This window comes from Ctenopharyngodon idella, chromosome 21 (genome assembly GCF_019924925.1).
Source record: "Ctenopharyngodon idella isolate HZGC_01 chromosome 21, HZGC01, whole genome shotgun sequence".
NCBI lineage: Eukaryota > Metazoa > Chordata > Actinopteri > Cypriniformes > Xenocyprididae > Ctenopharyngodon > Ctenopharyngodon idella.
In genome coordinates this window covers 50,585-70,515 of record NC_067240.1, presented here as the reverse complement: position 1 = coordinate 70,515, position 19,931 = coordinate 50,585, and the positions used below count along the sequence as shown (strand labels likewise).

At 42.5% G+C, this 19,931-nt stretch overlaps 1 protein-coding gene across 1 annotated transcript; it reads right to left on the bottom strand.

The window, feature by feature from the left end:
* Positions 1 to 775: 775 nt before the first annotated feature.
* On the bottom strand, positions 776 to 19,704 carry LOC127504216 (macrophage mannose receptor 1). The gene is made up of 50 exons (XM_051878757.1): positions 19,565 to 19,704; positions 18,536 to 18,681; positions 18,341 to 18,453; positions 17,901 to 18,034; positions 17,359 to 17,582; positions 17,043 to 17,152; positions 16,779 to 16,897; positions 16,485 to 16,620; positions 16,323 to 16,405; positions 16,015 to 16,134; positions 15,821 to 15,922; positions 14,288 to 14,446; positions 14,093 to 14,175; positions 13,771 to 13,915; positions 13,542 to 13,583; positions 12,590 to 12,757; positions 12,373 to 12,492; positions 12,153 to 12,263; positions 12,031 to 12,063; positions 11,820 to 11,954; positions 11,593 to 11,739; positions 11,265 to 11,399; positions 11,020 to 11,174; positions 10,760 to 10,904; positions 10,584 to 10,638; positions 9,980 to 10,046; positions 9,758 to 9,891; positions 9,636 to 9,679; positions 9,389 to 9,562; positions 8,718 to 8,872; positions 8,521 to 8,634; positions 8,329 to 8,444; positions 8,083 to 8,234; positions 7,777 to 7,982; positions 6,610 to 6,784; positions 6,313 to 6,534; positions 5,949 to 6,118; positions 5,682 to 5,752; positions 5,491 to 5,591; positions 4,814 to 4,933; positions 4,542 to 4,688; positions 4,202 to 4,356; positions 3,617 to 3,716; positions 3,222 to 3,457; positions 2,949 to 3,138; positions 2,619 to 2,870; positions 2,350 to 2,532; positions 1,417 to 1,467; positions 1,185 to 1,333; positions 776 to 1,042 (listed from the first exon to the last, which is right to left on the bottom strand). The coding sequence occupies exons 1-50, from the start codon at positions 19,605 to 19,607 to the stop codon at positions 998 to 1,000; spliced, it is 6,492 nt and encodes a 2,163-aa protein (XP_051734717.1). The 5' UTR covers positions 19,608 to 19,704; the 3' UTR covers positions 776 to 997.
* Positions 19,705 to 19,931: the final 227 nt, after the last annotated feature.

Sequence of the window (19,931 nt, the reverse complement as noted above, 5' to 3'; positions counted from 1 at the left end):
CTTGCTTTCCATGTTAACTGCTCTATTTAATTAACTTTTCTGGCGCCTTTATTTTCCAGAGCAGCACGTAATGTTCATTTATTTCTGCGCACATACTCAAACACGCAAACCTATAGACTGAACACGTAAATGAATGGCGGTGGTGGTGGCGGCGGCGGCGGCGGCGGCGGGGGTGGGGGGGATGTGGTTCAGTAGGAAAGGTGTCATTTAAGCGGCCCCTAAAGTAATAATTAACAATTTTTACAACGGAAGTGATTCAGTCAAAAACCAACTTTAGCTCGATAATAATTTTCCTATTGTCACTGTGAAGCTGCTTTGAGACAATATGTATTGTGAAAAGTGCTATATAAATGAAGATGACTTGATTGGACTCAAACCATCTCAAGTACACAAACATTCATTTCCCAAAAAGTTTACAGAACAGCCTAGTACATATAAACTGAAATAAAATTCAGATTTTTGTTTAAAAAAAAAAAGTCCAAGATATTTAAACTTTCCTAACTTTAACAACCTGATTGTTAATAACAGGAGGGCCACTTTCACTAATGGATATAAACAAGTTCCTTTGACAAAAAGTATTGATTAGATTCATACAGGAGCTCTTCAGTTCATCTCTCTGCATTAACCAATTAAACATGACAATCAGAATGTTTAATGATCTCATGAAGTTTATTTGGATTTGAGTTTTCTGAAATGTTTTGGGTTTGTTTTAGCACCGCCTCCACCATAAAGTTTTGAAGAATATCTGATGCTGTTTTTCAGAAATTCAGAAATATAAAGCAAGTCCACATTTTTATTTCAAGAAACATCTGTACAATAAACATCACAACAAATTTAAAAACAATTTACAAAAAGTAAACAAGAATACAAACACAGATACGCACAAAAAAAAAACTTTAAATCTACAGGAAAATAAGATGCTTGTGTGATTGAGTTTCAGTGTTGATTGAACATGTTCCTTTAGTTTCTGTACAGCAGCAGATGAATCTTACGCAGATCATGATTCAGATTCTCCAGGGAAGTTCGGGTTAGTGAATGCAGGCTGTTAACAGATTGTAAAAAATGCAGAATAAATGCTGACATCAAACATGATGAGCACTTTTCTCTTATTCAGGTTATACTTGCAGAACGTGATTTGGTCACATTAGCTACAACAAGATGTCGTCAAAATCAATGAAACTTACCACATCAATATTCTTGTTTTCTTGTTTGAAGATGCTGACATTTCCTGGTCTGACTCCCTTCACACTGAAGACGTAGTACAAGATGGCCAGAATCAGCGCCGCGCACACAATCGCCCCGATAACGGCCCCGGTGATCAGACCGCTGTCCGCTGCGCCACAAACCACACATTCACTTACAACAACACATGAAGACAAATGAGTGTATTTAAAACAATTCTGGATATAAACTCACTGGCTGATGGGTCAGTTGGGATGACGATCCCATTATCATCCGTCACATAATCTGAAAACGAGAAAGTGCAATTAGAAGCAGTTTCAGACAACATGGGATCAGGCTGATCTGGATGTGGTTTTCAGTCCCGTCATATCCCTGACAGCAACATAGTGTCTGCCCAGATCTGGCCCACATCTGGCCCGCATGTAATCCACATGTACCAGATGTGGGCCGGATCTGGACCACACTATGTTGCATAGGTCTCTCTGAACTCTGTGTGTGTGTGTGTGTGTGTGTGTGTTTGCTAAGTCATGTGAGCTGTCTATCTCAAGGTTTTAGATATAGAGATGTCTAACATCACATTTTGTCTGTTCATTAAAAAGTAATAGTGTGTGCACACCAAAAGCAAAGTGAATATTCGCATCGCGTTACTCACTCTAGATTACTCGCGGGATTACTTGTTTTTCAGGTCACTCACACGAATAAAAACATTGTGTCTTCACGATACAAGACGCATATTTTCATCACTTACCAAGGAAGTACAACTTCCTCGCTTACTTTTCTCCAAGCTATCTCCTTTTTTGTCCGGTCTCTGTATGAATAAGAACTTGTGTCATAAATTTTGGGGTGCCCGCAGACGGCTACAATAATGCTCTCCTCCATTTTCTGACACAACCGAACATGTCAAACCGGACGTGTCAATAAGCTCTTTGCTGATTGGCTTGCGCAATAACGCATCATACGAATTTTCCACTCAAGTTGAAATTTTTCAATTTGCGTCATTCTCTTCACCCGGCGAGAATTTGCATCTATTTGCGTCTTTGCATTGACTTTGTCTGCTCACACAAACAATTAAATTTGCTTTTGGTGTGCACACCATAACTGATGAACTGGTGTCGGATTGAATAATGATTGAGAGTCAGCGAACTGCATGTGGATGATGTGACGTACACTGCCGGTGTCGGCACACAAAGCCTCTTTTCTGCACACAGCTGTTGTCGTTCCACGTGCCATCGTGATACATCTCAACGCAGTTCTCTTTGCCGAAGTCTCCATCGTGAACGGCTTCATTGGGTTCTCCAGGAGCCCAGTTTGTGAAGGCCAGAGATGTCATATCCGTCCAGCCCCATCCAACTACAATCACAATTAACAGCACATGATCAGCGTATCTCATACAGCTAATGCATGACGACAGACAGATAAACGGCTCTGTTGCGTACATGAACGATCTCTGGTCAGGCCGATCCAAACATAGTGGTACTTGGTGTAATTGATGTTCCGGATGAATTCCACCTCAGCTCGACTGTGAATCGAGGCTAATTCGCCCCCGTTAAACTCTTGGCAGAAGTGTCTCGCCTCTGGCCATGAGAAACCCACTTTTCCGTTATATGCAAAATAGCAGTAACGTCCATACGACCACCAGCCTTGCAAACACTTCCCGTCACCTGGAGCCGGCGTCGCTGGAGGCTTTTCTGCAGAGAGAATCCAGACAGACGTTTGTAATGGATATGAAAGGCTTGATGCTTGTCAGCAGCTTTTCTCAGCTTTACCTTTAGTGATCTTGCAGATGTAAGGCTTGGCATCATCGCAGGCCGTGTCATTCCAAGTGCCCTGGATGAAGTGTGAGGGTGCATGCATGCTGACACAGCCTTCTCCCTTGTGATTGGTCGGTTCTCCTGGACCCCAGTGAGTGAAGAAGACGGGCCAACCATCGGACCATTGGTAGGAATCGCTGTCAGGCTGAAGAAGAAGAAGAAGTGCAACAGTTAAGATCTGCTCACCGTCTGTTGTGTAATGTAGTTATGTAGTTATCATCATCTTACCAGTCGGCGAAGTCCGATCCAGGCATCCGTCTTGCCCTCCTGCACAGCTCCGGATATGAAGGCCTGGTCGTAACTCATGTCCACACTGGCCAAGTTCCCACCCTCCTTCACACAGGCTTGCTGAGCTTCTTCCCAAGTCTTGGGCTCTGAAATCAACTTATAGCAGTTGCTGTACCAGGTGATGTATCCGGACGGACACGGCGAGCTTGTGGGCTGCGGGGCGGGAATGCTGCTCGCTGCGAAAAATGGCAGGAGACACAAGCGTCAAGGGTTAGAGGAGATTTGGTAACTCTGTAAACACCTTGTTTCCCAGCCCTGATCCTGGAGCTGGAGTTTAGTCGACTAGTCTCGCACAGTAGATTTGAATATGAAGACACAAATGAAGATGTAAGTACATTTCTTCCTGGAGCAGACCCATCCTCGCTCATGGTCACATTGCTCATCGTTCCAGAGGCCCGTAACCAGGTGATTATGGGAGATAGAAGTACAGTGTTCCTAAGATAGAAACACCAGAGCTCAGCATCATCTCCACTTCTTTCATCTGAAGAATACTATAGTATTTGTCATTCATTACATCATAGTTCAGAACTGAATTGAGATTGACAATTCAATTTCGAGGAACAGAAGTCAATAAAGTAACTGAATTGAAAGTTAATTTCAATTTAAGTAACTGTAACTTTTCCTAGCTGGAAAATGAAAACCTAATCAAGACACATTTTGAAAGATGGGTTGATAAAGCTCTGTCAGTTTAAAAAAGGTCTTAAAAGGGCTGAAAAGTCTTGCGGTTTTTTAGGCTAAACAGGCAAACAGAGATGGAGAAATAAATTCCACTTCCTGTCTTTTCAATTCAAATTCCAATTCAACATCTTGTGAGATTCGTCAAATTTGATTCATATTCCAAGTCGTAAATTGAAAGAATCCAGTATTGCACATCCTGGTTCCCCATATGGATCTACAACAACAAAACTGTCATTTCTCACCTGGCCATCAGCGTTGTTTGGCTCCTTATCGGCCCAGTTTGTGTATAAGACCGAACTGACTCCATCACTCCACGCAAACTTCCCTTCATGCAGCGTATCGGATAAACCGATCCAAACCGGCATAACCAGATCCCTTAGATAACTGGCCACAAAATCTGGAGAGAAATTTGAACATGAACTGGACTTGCGTTTCCTGAAGGTTTTGAGAAAGTTAGCACCAAGCTATCATAATAAAGAGAGGAATTTCATTATAGGGCTCAACTTAAAGCTCTTTTTACAAGTGAAATCATATCAACAAGAGATCATATACCGTAGATTATCATAAGATCTCATGAAGTACCGTTTTCGTTCTGATCATCGATGACGGCGAGATCTCCTCCCTGCTGTCGGCACCAGTCTCGTGCAGAAGTCCAGTTGGTCTTGATCTCAGACTGATGGTAGTGGTTTCCTTTGAATATGTAGCATTTGTTGCGGAATTTCATCCATCCTGAGACAAAAAAAAATCACTGAACCACCACTAGATTATCCTGGACTGGAGCACCAGTGCTCATTAATCAACAATGACTAAATGCCAGTCCTTGATTCATGTATGTTGCTTTATATCAGCTGTACCCTCTGGACAGTTTCCGTCCCATGATGCCGTTGGAGGCGGAGGCGTGTGATCATCTCCTGGGTATTTCTTACACACATAACCAGCACTGGCACGTCCACAGTTCGCATCGTTCCATGAACCTATTGAGAAAACAAAACCGTTCACATTTAAACCACTTTGATCTCGAAGCCTAATAACATCATATGTGTTAAAATACGATAAACAAACATACAGCTACACTCTAAAAAATGCTTGGGTTGAAAATGGACAAACCCAGCGATTGGGTTGTTTTAACCCAGTGGTTGGGTTAAATGTTTGCCCAACGTGCTGGGCAGTTTTTCAACCATCGCACTGAAACTCCATTTGGACTGTGTATTATTTTTCTTCTTGATCATGCTGTAGTTCTTGTACTGATTTCAGAAAAGGTTTATAATTCTAATTTGTTACTTGTTACATATTGATATATGGTCATTTGTTACACAAGCATCCATTAAAAGAAACTTATTAAATGGCAGCGTTATGATAAACCAAGAAAAGGAGATGGTAGTGTACTGTTAGGGTTTTCAAAAGCACAGCAGTAAAATAATAATAGTTTAAGTTTTAGATTTGAGTAAAGTTTAATATTTATAAGGTATGTCAAAATGAAGTACAAGAGCATGTACATTAGCATAAATAAATGTTTGTGCATGAGCGGCACCTGGATGTCTGTTCATCTGGACACACTGCTCTTCTCCGTTGGCATCATTAGGTTCTCCGGGACCCCAGTGCACGTACGTCACCGGAGACAGATCTACCCACCTGCACAGAGAAACAACTGACCGTCATGCCCAAGAATATGTAAAAGACACCTGTGGAAGCACTAATAATACTCAAATGTTTAAGGCTTACAAATACTCTCCACCCGCAATCCCGAACATTCTCATGCCAATCCAGGCTGCCGCCGCCTGACCGGTGCCCACCTGAAAACAACGTCAAATCAGATCCACATCTCACTAATGCTTTGACAGATTTTACTCATTTTTAATGTCATTTGTGGAAAATGGCTGCTAACAAATGAAACTAATAGAGAGACAGAGAAGAAAACTCAGAATGGTTAGTGCAGTTGAGCATTATTGTTCAAACATTCAAAAGCAACAGAAAACGCTGGAGCCGTACCAGGCTGACCACATAAGACTGCTCGGCTTCATCAGCGATAGACACCAGCTGAGCTTTTTCTTTATAACATCTCTCAAAGGCCATGTGAAAGTCCACGATATCTGTGTCATTATAGTAATAACAGATGCCATTGTTCTTCCTCCAGCCCGGGTTCGATCCGCACTCTGGAGCTGAAAGAACATAAACAAACGCCTTTATTACAATACAGACCCACATGCACATGTTCTCTTTTTTTTTTGGTATTTGCTCCAAATTTTGCAAAGTAATAGCTTTGAATTTCCTAAAATATTTTCAAACATGAACTCCGACCACAAAAATGGAGCACACAAGGAATTTCATTGGTCAAAAGAGCTTCCAGAGTTACCTGGAACAGGGGACGTGGGTTCCGGTGGAACAATCGGTTTCTTTCCTTTAGCAATCATGCAGATCCAGTCTTGGTGGGCGTCACAATTCAGGTCGTTCCAATAGGATGTCCCATTGTCGGTGGTCACCATCTCCACACAGTTTTCTCGCCCATTGTGATCATTGGGTTCGCCGTGGCCCCAGTTTGTGTGACTGACAGGCGTCCCGTCGCTCCAGTGGTAACCTTAGAGAAGAACGGTCAGACACAGGTCAAACTCAGAATTATTTACCTGAGCTAATCAGCAGGAAGCAAACAAACCTCCTTCCACCGGGTTGACGCTCAGTCCAATCCACTTGGTCTTTCCTTTCGAATAGCCGGTCAGGAAAATTTCCTCCTCGGGATTGTGGATGCTGACCAGATCGGCGCCGCGGGCCAGACAGTCGTCTCTCGCCCCCTGCCAGCTCTTCTTCTGGGGAAAGTCCACTGTGAACAACTGCAGAATCACAAACACAAATAGATCAACAACACGGAACATGTATTTTAACAATCAACACATTAAAGCCCTAAGTATAGTTCACTGTTTACATGTACACGAGGGTCAGCTTACAGTGTGCGTGACGTAAATTTCGTCATCAGAATAGTACGCGCACCGTCGGATTTTTGTAACTTTGTACAAGCATTAAATTTATTTTGCAGTAATTAATTCATCCACAAGGGAGCGTCAATTCACAAGGTAGTCAAAGAAAACCTGCATAAACAGAACAGACCGGAACGCATGCAAGCTACATCTACAATGGAGGTCTATATAGACGAGAGATTGTGTGAAGAGGTTAGAAAGTGCCCTCATTTGTACAACTCTAGCATGAAAGAATACAAATATATTTACATGGGTTGTAACTCGTGGTGAGAGATTGCTCAAAACTGTGCATGCTTTGAACGCCTGTGTACATGTACGAGTCAAATGAAATATACTTTCCAAGGCTGTGCATTCGACTGCGCATACACCAGTGTACGCGTAAAAAAACGAAGTATACACAGGGCTTTACATGCACTAATGAAAACAGCTCATCCTGGGTGTTCTGCAGGCAACAGCTCTCTGAAACATCATGTGACACGAATGGCCATTTAATGGATTACATGAACTCCATTTAACACACCCACTCTCTCTCTCTCTAACCGGAGAACCTGGTTTCTGTTATTTGATAGACAATGACAACAAAGGCAGTGGAGGTTCAGTCTAACCAATTACTAACTGTAATTGCCATTGACAGACAGAATTGATCCAGACCATTACATCCAATTAATTAAGGGCTTGTAAAACAAGCAGTCCATATCTAGACTATTATATAGCAGTTTCTTTAGCCCAATAATTAAAGGAAGGCCTTTGGATATCAATTACACGCTTGGCCTGCAGATTTAATATCAACTAAGATTTAATATCTTGCGTTTCTGAACCGCATTCTTTAGAAGACAAAACTTAATCACCCTGTAGCAGTTTCTGAAGTGAGGCTCTCCGCCCCAGCCGCTGTCACATCCCGTCACCGGCGGCAGAGTCGGAACTGGCGTCGGCGGAGTGATGCCGTCACGTGAAGCTTCACACACAAATGGAAATGATTCTTCACACTGTTTGTTATTCCAGAATCCTGCCAGCGGGGACGTCGTCATAGTGACACATGATCCAGCATCGTTATCTAGAGATGACAATGAAATCTGATTGGTATATGAACGATGATGTAATTTGTCTTAAACGTTAGGTGTAACCTTTAGGACAGAAAGGTTGAGTTGAATTACTCGGCTCGTTGCGACCCCAGTTGGTGTAGGTTATTAAAGCGTCGTTGTCCCAGTAATAGTCGACTCCCACCACGCCTCCTCTCGCCCGCAGCCCGATCCACCAGTCACCAGAGTATCGGCCCATCAGAGCTGTGAAATGAGCCTGTTCATACCTGCAGAAGGCAACAGAACCAGTTACAACAGCTTTACTAGTACAGAAGCAGTTCATGACTGGAAGACACGAAGTGGATACGAACACACACTCACAGGTCCATGATGTGCAGCAGAGTGCTGTTTTGACTCTCACAGAATGCTTTGGCATCCTCGCGGCTTCTAGCAGCTTCTTCAAACCAATAGCATGAATATTCAAAGGCATCCCAGCCCTGCAGAACAGACACACACGGTCAGCCGGACAGTTTCAGAGTCACAGCTGTGCCTCCATGAGAGCGCAGGACTGACCTGAGGACAGCCGTAGATGGTGGGCTGGACGGAGGGCAGAGGATAGTGACCTTTGGGCATTTTACAGATATAGGTGTTCAGCTCCGTGCAGGTGACGTCATTCCATCGGCCCGTCTGAGACGCAAAGCATTATGATGACCTTCATGCTCCTGTGTTTAATTCTAGACATCTGTTTGTCAGTAAATGGAGTGCAGTACCTCATAGTACATCTCCACACAGTCCTCATTGAAGCCCAGGTGGCTGTTGGGTTCTCCGGGAGCCCAGTATGTGAACGTGACCTCATGATGATCTGACCACGAGAACAAACCCGAGAAGCCCAGATCATTCAGACCGATCCACACGTCACTGGTGGCTGTTTTACGGGACAAAAAGGAAATCATCTGCCTTTATCTGTTTGGAGTCTTCACACAAACACACACTCACAGGTGACTACACTTGACACTAGAGGTTGAAAGACTTTTATATGATGAAAGTCGAGTCGTTATCACTGATGACGTCATTAATGAACAAATAAGCCTGAACCTCGAGCTGAAACTCGAACACAGGTCGTTTTGTGCACAGCTATAACATATGACAGCGCTGCCCATGAGGCTATTGTCCCACATAAGATCTCATTTTTATCAGTTCTTTTGTGTTTGGATCGTTATATTTCTCACAGATTTCTGCTCGTTCTAAATCAGACACAGATGAAGTAGCACAGTAAAGATTACATTTATTTAAATGCATTAGTGAGAAGGGATTGCGTGTGAATTTATTCTACCTGGCAGCGTCTCTCTACTAATAGTGAAGCTGAAGAGGATTTTAGCTGCGATTTCAATCATAATCAGTGTGTTTATTTGTACCCTAACAAGCTAATAAACACACGTACCCAGGTACAGGTAGCTCTCCAGCCAGCTCTGCTCTGTCATGGACACGATCGACACCAGATCTGCTCCCAGCTTCCTGCAGGCCGTCTGCGCACTATGCCACGTTTTCTTCTCTTCGAATGGCTTGTAGCAGAACTCTCCAAACTCATACCAGTCTGGACCAGAACACCTCAACTCTGAAAGAGACACACCATTCAGAGCTTTGCAGTAGTGAATGATGTTGTGATTAGTTAGAAGACTCTGTCTCACCTCCGTCAGTAAAGTAGTAGGACACAGAGTAGAGCCCATCGAACCTGAGACGCACACACAGCACATTTCACTCTATATCCGACTCATCCGCAGGTATTCCAGAGAAGACTGAAGAGACTTACTGTCTGGAGACGATGCCGTTCTTGGTGGATCCGCTGTAGAAGTTCTGACCGTCAGCTTTGAGCAGAGTACAGTCTCCTCCGATGTCATTCAGAACCACTCCGGCATGGATCGCAGCTGCGCAGATATTAGAGTCCTGAATCATGAGAAAAATGCTCAACTGAAGCGTTTGGTCCACTTACACTAGAATCGAGGGGTCGGGTTATAATTTATTATACTCATACCCCGCGATACATATCTGTCCCGTACACAGAATACGCCTCCCTGGCACAACCAGCAGGGCAGTGAACCCTGAAACCAACAAGAACACAAAGAGAAATGCTTTTGAATGCAGTGTTAGAGGTAACGCATTACAAGTAACTTGAGTTATGTAATCAGATTACTTTTTTCAAGTAACTAGTAAAGTAACGCATTACTTTTAAATTTACAACAAAATATCTGAGTTACTTTTTCAAATAAGTAACACAAGTTACTTTGTTTTCCCATGTATTGACTGACAGCTCTCCTGTCCCCATGTTGAGAGAATCGTGAGTAAGTGCAGAGGCGTTGTGTGTGAACATAATGGTTACTGTAGTTCTTGACTAAATGTGAGCATTAACTTTCTCCAACACTGTTTAAATGTGATTCAAAGTAAAACGTAAATCTATAACAGTTGTTCTACATCATGCACTATAAAGGATTTAGATGAGTGGTTGTGACTTCACAGCACTATATATCCAGCGTTAGGGTTATCGCTCTGCTAACAAGCTGATTATTTGAGTCAGGTGTGTTCAATAATGGAGACACCAGATGTGCAGTGTTTCAGACATTCAGAGACTCAATAATTACGTCATTCTGTCTATGGAGTGGTCCAGGTCGGGTTTTTCACTGCAAGAAACAGCATCTGAAGAAACAGCAACAACCCAAAAAAGAGGAAAAAGATTGTTTTAATACACACTGAATTATAGTTCTATTTCAGTTTAAATTCAAATTCATCTTAGGAATCAAGCTTCTGTTGAACTCACAGTCCGGTACGCAGCCCAGAATGTCCAGACGTAATCCAACTTGACCGTTCCACTCCAGCGGCAGAACCCGGACGTACTGTGCGGAGATCGGCGTCCCCAACAAGCGCGTCTCTGGAGTCGTCTTGTCCACAGAACCCGGATACTCCTGTGACAGAATCACCATCAGCATCGCATGAAATCAACATTTATGATCTTTTCACAGATAGATGCATAGATGCTCCTCAGAACAACTATGAGTGTGTGTGTGCGTGTGTTTTTACCCCTCCGTCACTGCTGTAGTCATTCCAGCTCAGGCCATCTGTGCTGGTTTGGATCTTAAACTTAGTAACCCAGTGATCTGTTGACGGGCAGCCCTGAATGACGACCCCGGTGATCTTCTTCAGCTGACCCACATCCACCTGAATCCAGGAGTTTGCTGGAACACACAGTGTGAGTTTGAACGTCAGGGAGGAGATGCAAAGGACTTATATCTAAAACCTTACTATGGGTGATTCAGGAGACAGACCGGAAGCAGAGGGCATCCAGCATGAGTTCCCATTCAGACGACCTTTATCCGGCTCTTTTCCACTGAGAGATGATGATGCCGAGAGCATTGAATTAGTGACGTTTCCATCCTCCACACCCAACCCTCTCAAACACACTGGAAACACACAGAATCGTCAAGATCATCTACTGCAACATTTACTACTGCATTAGAAATTCTTCTTCCTCTCAAGGTTTTTCTCCCTCTTCATCTAAACCTCTTTTTAATTGGGATGATGTTCTGTAAAAAACAGACAGTGACTTCAAGCATTTCCAACATTTCTTTCATTCATATTCAGGTCCTCTCTCACCGTTCTGCTCGCAGCTGAAAACCACCTCCAGGTATTTGGAGACGGTTGGGCAGGGGTCAGTGTCAGAGTGTGCGAACAGGAAACAGAACTCTCTGTTATCACAGTTATTCCTGGCCAAAGCCAGCGTTCCCTCAACAGTGCACACACCTGAAAGATCATCAGTACGTCAGAAATCCTGTACGAAAAATTGAAACCTACTGATTTATACTCTTAGTGCTGTGAGTTACCAGAGGCTCCGTCTCCATATGGGCAGATCTTGTCACTGCGGCGTCCGTAAAAAGCCGACTGGATGTTGATGACGCTGTTCTGGGAGCAGTGAAGGACCAAGCTGGAGTCCTGACAGGCGTATACAGTGTAGAAACCTAGAGAAGAAGACAAGCAGAAACTCAGAAAGGTTCGAGAGTTGCACCTCACATAATAAACAGAAGCCAAACGTACCGTCATGTGGCGGAAGAGGCTCGGGTGTATTCCCTGAAAAGAGAGAAGACATGTTTTCTAAACGCTATCAATACTTCATTACATCTCATTTCTGTAGGTATAAACGAGGCAGCAGAACGCACCACGACGCTTGCAGATATATCCTCTCTTATTCTCACAGTTATCGTCATTCCACGCTCCAGAGTTGATCAGAATGGACAGGCAGTCTTCATCGTAATAATCATCAGGGTTTCCTTTAACAGTCAATTAAATGTGCAGATTATCTTCTCCATTTAACTTGAAATTGGATAAATGAAACAAAAAATTTAAAAGGTGCTTCATCATCTCATCGTAAAGCATCACCTGCAGCCCAGTTTATGTAGCGGAAGGGAGAACCATCTGTCCAAGTCCAGCCGCCCTCGGTGATGGAGTCATGAGCTCCCATCCACAGGGAAACTCCTGTGGGAACCGCCTGGACCTGAGCTGAGATAAGTAAATGTCAGAAATGAGCGTAAAAGGATCTGGAAAAGTCCATTCAAAAACTCCAAATGTAACTGGCATGCCTGTGTTCAAAACTAACCTTGGATGAAGCCCTGTTCAAACGGCTCGGTGATGCTGATCAGATCTCCACCCTGATTCACACAATCTGCACGGGCGTCAGCCCACTTTCTCATGGACAGAGTCGTAAACAGGTAACAGTAATCATTGAACGGGTCAGCGACCCAGGAGCCGCACTTCTCATTCCAGCCTGACAGAAGCAGTAAAGGAAATAAGAAGTTCAAGAGTGGAATAATTGAACACTTACGAGTAATTTACATGACTCCATTTTCAACTAAAAACGTGAAACTTTTTATGCGTTTTGGCCGTTCATTTACACAATAATGGCATTCTGGGGGCCTGAAAACTCAAACTTTTGAAAACAGGTTTCAAAGTGAAGTTTACTGTTGTCGTCTCCGTGTAAACTACAAAAACGCACATTTGTGAAAACGGTAATGTCATGCACATGAGTATACGTGTTCAGTCTATAGGCGCATGGTTTTTCTTTACAAAGTGAAATCGCCATCCACTGGCCTGGCAGTAGAATACAGCGTTTTTATTCGTTTTCGCAGATCCATGTGAATGAGGATCATTTTGATAATGGCGATTGTCTGTACGTGAAAAATGCAAAGGAAAAAGTTTTCTGTTTTCAGTGTAAACCCTTATAGTTGAATGCGAAGAAGCAGAAATGTACTGTAAGTAAAACTGAAACAAACATGAATGTGAGCATGTCTCAGTGTTTGCTGTGCGTCTGGAGCAACATGAACTAAAACTGAGGATCACGTTCTCCAGCGGGATCAGACATCATCCAAAGAGCATTTTGAGCTTCAATGGAAGAAGAAAATCTTACTGTTTGTACACATGATTTTTGATAATTTTTTCCTAGTATTATTAGATTTACATTTTTCTGGATCTCTAAAATCTTAAAGATGAATGTGCATATACTAAGGGGTTAACATTTTCAGGATGTGTATATATTTATGTATAATCTGTACCTGGACCAGTTGTTGGGGGAGCGGGTGGCCCTTGACCTTTTGCTGAAAAATAATTAATAATAAGATAAATCAATATTTCAGAATCACACCAAAGGAACTTCATGGACCTGAATGGATTTGAAGAACATGATGGTTATAAAGTAGATTAACAAAAGGCTAGTGTAACTCACTAAAACAATGCATTGAACAATATGTGTAAACAATAAAATCAAACAGGAAAAGCTCCCACCTTTCTGGCAAATGAAAGGGTAAGTGGCTGTGCAGGGCAGGTCGTTGATTTTCCCTGTATCTTGGTGCTCAGTCCCTCGAATGTGAACACAGTCTTCATTATTCTGCCAGTTATCAGGCTGGTTCGTCTCCCACGGCAGGAAGTCCTACAGAGAAACACATACACTCAAAATAAAGCTGATCCAGAATCATTGCTCGTTCTACAGGGTGAGGATTGAACTCAAAATAGTTCAGCATTTCTCAGGTAGGCACCAGAAGCTTTCTCACTTTGTGCAGTCGGATGTATCGGTTCATTTGATGAAGTTTAAGGTCTGATAACTTACAGCTGGAGTTCCATCGGTCCACACAAACGTTCCCTCTTTGTCGATGTCATTAAGACCCACCCAGGAAGATCTGCTCATGTGAGCTGTGAGAAACAAAACATCATTACGGTGAGCTTTTGTGAGCAAAATGATCCAGGAGTAAAACTCTTTGTTGGAGAATCTCTAGGATAGAGGTCATTCTGTCTGCTGTCGCACCTGTCAGAAAACTGATTGTCTCCTGGTTGTGGACGCTGACCAGGTGTCCATTTTGAGCCACACAGTAGCTTTCTGCGTCCTGCCAGGTCTTGACTGATTCGGTCTCAAAGTGATAGCAGTATTCACCGAAGAGCAGATAGCCTTCATCACAGTGTGAATCTGCAGAAAAACATTCATTGAACCTCCAGCTTCACATGTGTCATAGTAAAAACACAACACTGACACTAAATCAACTGTTATGCTAATTGAGCTGATTTCACAATCAATGCAAAAAAAAAGAAAAAAAAAAAGAAAGAAAAAGCAGCCAGTCTGAAAATGCAAAATCACCGAATCCAGGGGTGAACGATATTTGGGGGGGTGCGGTTGCAGCCCGATTCGAGGCTTGTCACAAACCATTTTTTGTCCAAAAAATCCTCTATTGCAGTAGTTCCCAAACCTGTCCTGGAGGACCCCCAGCCCTGCACATTTTGTATGTCGCCCTTATCTGACACACCTACTTCAGGTCTTGCAGTCTCTACTAATGAGCACATGAGTTGAATCAGGTGTGACAGATGAGGGAGACATACAAAATGTGTAGGGCTGGGGGTCCTCCAGGACAGGTTTTGGGAACCACTGCTCTATTGTGTGGTGTCATTACAATTATTTAAAGGGGACCTATAATGCCCCTTTCACAAGATGTAATATAAGTCTCTGGTGTCTCCAGAATGTGTCTGTGAAGTTTCAGCTCAAAATACCCCACAGATCATTTATTACAGTTTGTCAAATTTGCCCCTATTTGGGTGTGAGCAAAAACACACCGTTTTTGTGTGTGTCCCTTTAAATGCAAATGAGCTGCTGCTCTTCTGGAAAGGGGGCGGAGCTTTAACAGCTCGCGCTTCGGTCGCTCAACAACAACAAAGCTGGAGAATCTCACGCAGACAAAATGAGGATTGTCAGTAACGGTGTTCAGCCTTACATTGTTCAAACCGGAGTCGACACTGATGGAGAGACTCAGGAAGAAGTTACAACTTTTAGATGTTTCTGAACGGTTAGTGGATAAATTTATGTAGTTGCTGTGGAGTTGATTCAACTCATCCACTAGCATGTGCCGTCATGTTAATCTTTTGTCCAAATCCAGCGTTGAATTGACCCTCGTTTGTGAAGCAGTCCGGTGAAAAATGACGGCATGGCAAAAAATCTTTTTTTAAGGACTATGTTTGAAAAAGAAGTCACGTTTGATCTCGTGAGTCTCTGTGAGATCTCGTCTCACTGTGAAATGGTTCCTGCAATCAACAGGTGTGTGGTCTCACAGTCTGGTCGAATCATCTAGTGTGTGGATTCAGAGGATTATAATGCTAAAAATTGGTTGAAACTGGCATTATGTCTGTGGTCTCCCACAGTTTTAAAATCGTCTAGTGTGTGTTATTTGAAAACTACAGGTCTGTGTGTTGGAGCAGGGCTGGAACTAAACTCTGCAGGCCCTCCAGGAACTTTTTTTTGCACCCCTGACCATAAAGCCAAACACCGGCCGGTACATTCAGTGTGGGACTTTACCTGGAGCTGACGTGGGCTTCACATTCTGTCCTCCTGGCATCTTGCAGATGTATCCAAGATTTTTAAAGCAGTTGGTACTTTCCCAATTTCCAGCATAATTTCCTATTACAAGAAAAAAAAAACCGATTCAGCTCAAAATCTTTTGAAGCTAACATTGTGACATTGAGTGTCTTCCCCACAACCGATAATCTTACCCGTGTAAATCTGGCCACAGTCCCACTGGTTTGCTGTATTCTGAGGGAAATTTGGGCTCCAGTTTGAAAACTCAACTGCAGTTTTGTCCACCCACCTAAACGTCCCATCTTGATCCTTATCTGATGGTGTTATGAAACAGAAAGACAGCACCAAGATTGTTCACGTACAAATAACTGATGCAGATCATAGTACTTCTTATCAGAGGCAGTAAAAACTTGAACTGAAGTTCACTTTTAAAAGGGTTTTCTTTCTCCAGTGGGAGCTGATAATGTTTAGGGTAAAATCCTATATTGTATGCATCACTCACCTGAAATGCCAATCCATAGATCAGGTATATCTACCTGGTGAAAATCAGGCAACTGTGCATTAATGAAGAACTGCTCCGCTTCACTAGAGATGAAAACAAACAATGTATGTGACCCTTTACAATCCAAACGAATCTCCCTTAAACTTCAGTCAGTATTCTCACTTTTTGATGGTCACGAGGTTTGCGCCCATGTCAAAGCACTTGGTCTGAGCCAGATACCAGCTGGTCAAGAGATTCTGGTTACTGACCAACCAGTAACAGTTTCCTGAGAAACTCAACCATCCAGAAGGACAAATGGCTGGAGTGACAGAAACATAAGAGCATATCACTGATCCCAAAACAGTTTGAGGCACATTTATAATGACTAAATTCATTCATAACTTCAATAACAGAATCATGCGAAATACTTTATCTCAGTGCACAAACACAGAGGGACAAAACAACTCTGGATCTTACTATTCAAAGCTCTCTTGCACATGTAAGGTCGCTCATAACGGCAGACGTGTGTTCTCCATTTCCCATAATCCTCTCCTGATTCTTTTATCATAGCAGTGCACACGCCGTTGGCTTTGTCACTAGATCCAACAGTGACAGTTTCAGTTATCATCACACAGGTCGACGCTAAAACACTTTATTTCATTATAGACTCTTCAGACGGTGAGAAACACACTGATAAAACTAACCAGGTACTGTAACAGTACTAGTTTAACAGTTTCTTACGTGAGATCAGGTTGTCCCTCCGGCCAGTTTACGTATGTGGAGGTACTCGCATCAGACCAGGTAAAAGTCGTGGCATTTGGTTGAATTTCACAGGATAAAGTTGTGCATTTCTGTGAAAAGAAGGGAGGTGATTGCAGAAAATACATACGACAGAAACAGGACGCAACACAGCTATTTGAACTCTGATTATTTTACATGTGTAAATAAAAACTAAATAAAAATAAAGTTTGTTGTTTATCAACCAATTATACAACAAATTTCATTACGCTTGAGTGGTCCAGTGAAGATCTAACACACACTCAATGATGATTCTCACCATTGTGGAAAACCCGATCCAGAGGTCAAAGGCGGACGCGTCCAGACGGCTGGTGACGTACTGCTCCTCCTCAGAAGATGTGATAGACACCAAGTCTCCGCCCTCTCTGACACAGTCGCTGCGAGCTGCCGCCCAGCTCTTCCGAGTGCTCGCCCTTTGCATGTAGCAGTTTGAGCCGAAGGGCTGCCAGCCGTTCTCCGTGTCACAGAGCGGAGTAGGGTTAGCTGGAGAAAGACAGAGGAAAACATGTCAAACACATATAAACTCTCTCTATATGTTAAAGTGACATGTGAAGGCCAAGTATGGTTACCCATACTCGGAGTTTGTCCTCTGCACTCTGCACTTAACCCATCCAGTTAGTGCACACACATTTGGAGTAGTAATGAATAGTGAACACACGCACCCGGGTTTGGTGTCGTGCTCTAGGGCACCTCAGTCATTTCCTGCCAGTATTGAGAATCGAACCTGCAACCTTCGGGTTACCAGTCTGACTCTCTAACCTTATGCGTGATCTATGGAGTTGATAAATGCATCATACGTACGGTTTGATCGTTTACAGATATACTGGCGTTTGGCTGTGCAAGTTTCATCATTCCATCTGCCGTCACTGGCTCCCTGAACCTGCCCACAATCCTCATTATCTGCCCAGTTGTCCGGCTGACCCTCCTTCCAATACCTGCAATTCACAGAAGTGTTTTTCTGTCATGGGGATGTGAATTCTTCAATACCAAACTCCTTACACAGAACTTCAAATAATATGCTATAGATAGGCCTATTACTACTTGTTACACTGTAAAAATGAAAAGATATTTGAGGGATAATTTTAGTGATCAGTGTGGGAAACTTTTCATCCATTTCTCAAAATAGAAATCATGCATTCCTGCAAGAACTCTGAAGACTGTCAACAGCAGCTTCTTTTCATTTTCACAATGCAGAGCTACACAATTAAGAAATCGGTTGTAAGAGTGAATGTCTGACTTACGACAGGTAGGGGTAGAAAACACTCCCATCGCTCCATTCCCAGTTTCCCTCTGATGCCACGTCATTCAGTCCGATCCAGAAGATGGAGGTTCCGATCTGCGTCCGGACCCACGTCTGAACAGAACAGAAGGGTGACGTCTCCAATGCATTTGTTAATGTCATCTGTTTCTCATTGTTACTGTTGTGTGTGTCTCACCCGCTCATGGATGTCCTTGATGCTCATCAGATTACTTCCCTTGCTGACACAATCCTCCAGCGCGTCGTGCCACGTCTTCATGTCCGAGGAGAAGAAGTAACATCTCTCCTCATATGGCCGCCAGCCCTCCTCACACTGACTGAAGCCTTGGAGAAAACAATGCATTTCTCATATTTATTCAGAAACATCATGAGGACAATAATGAAAAAGAGAACAAATGAGAGAAACGACATGTTCCGCACAGACTGAACTTGGGTAATAAATCCATTGAACAGCTCCTCTAAGGCAAATTGTTAGGGTTAGGGTCAAATTTCTGCTTGCAAATGATAATGGTCAAATTTTCTATCATAAAAAGTCCCATGACTAAGATGTTGAAACATGAGTGTCACTGCTAATATTTTACTGAAATGGTCAATATGTAAGTGTCATAATCACATGATTCAAATCAACTGTAGAAAAGAGTCATCATTTTTTCCATTTATTGTACTGTAAATTGTAAAGTCAGATGACAAAACATGGAGCACAAATACAGGACACATTTGTTTACCAGCATTATTTCACTACTTTATTTAGCAGGTTTTAAAAAGTATTTAAACATTTGGGAAAAAGGCTGAAACATCTTCTAAAATATTTGGTTTGATGATCAACATTGTCAGGAGCTTAAGCACCTTCTTCCACTTACCTTTTATTGAAAACTGAATTTTTTTTCAGACCATATTTTGAACCCTATTCACGGAAAGAGCAGCATGCTGATTCATCTCGTGTTAATTACTTGTTTGATTTGTTATAGGGTTTAGCCATAATGTTAAACACAATTTCAGCAATGATTTGTAAGTCTAAGTCTATAGGATTCTGAAGAACTAGTGGAAAAATTGCCCTGAAGTTCTTACATCTTCTGAACTGTGTCAACACTGAATTACAGAGCAGTTGATTCTGAACGATACTGACAGAGAGAATCAGTCATGATTAACAAAGAATGAAGCTTTTGCCATTCCACATATTGGTTATTTTATTAAATTTACTACTTACCAGAATGGATGAGTCCAACGAGGATGAAGATAAACAAAAACATTCTAGTTAGGAATCAGTTTAAACTGTAACTTGAAACAGTGATATTTTCCTATCATTCTCTCTGTACGTCCACACGCCTGTTCTCTGGACCTCTGCACATCATCACACACTGAAGGTTCTTTTCACCTTCATCAGAGTCCAAAGATTAAACTGTAAAACATACATGGTCATCTGATGCTGCATGTCAAAGTCTAACATATTCATTTGACATCAAACTCAAAAACACATGACATGTCGTTAACTTTATGACCACCAATACACTTCAACACTTAAACCTGTCTTCCTTTAACACTAGTGAGGAGGATAAAAGAGTTTAATTTTTCAT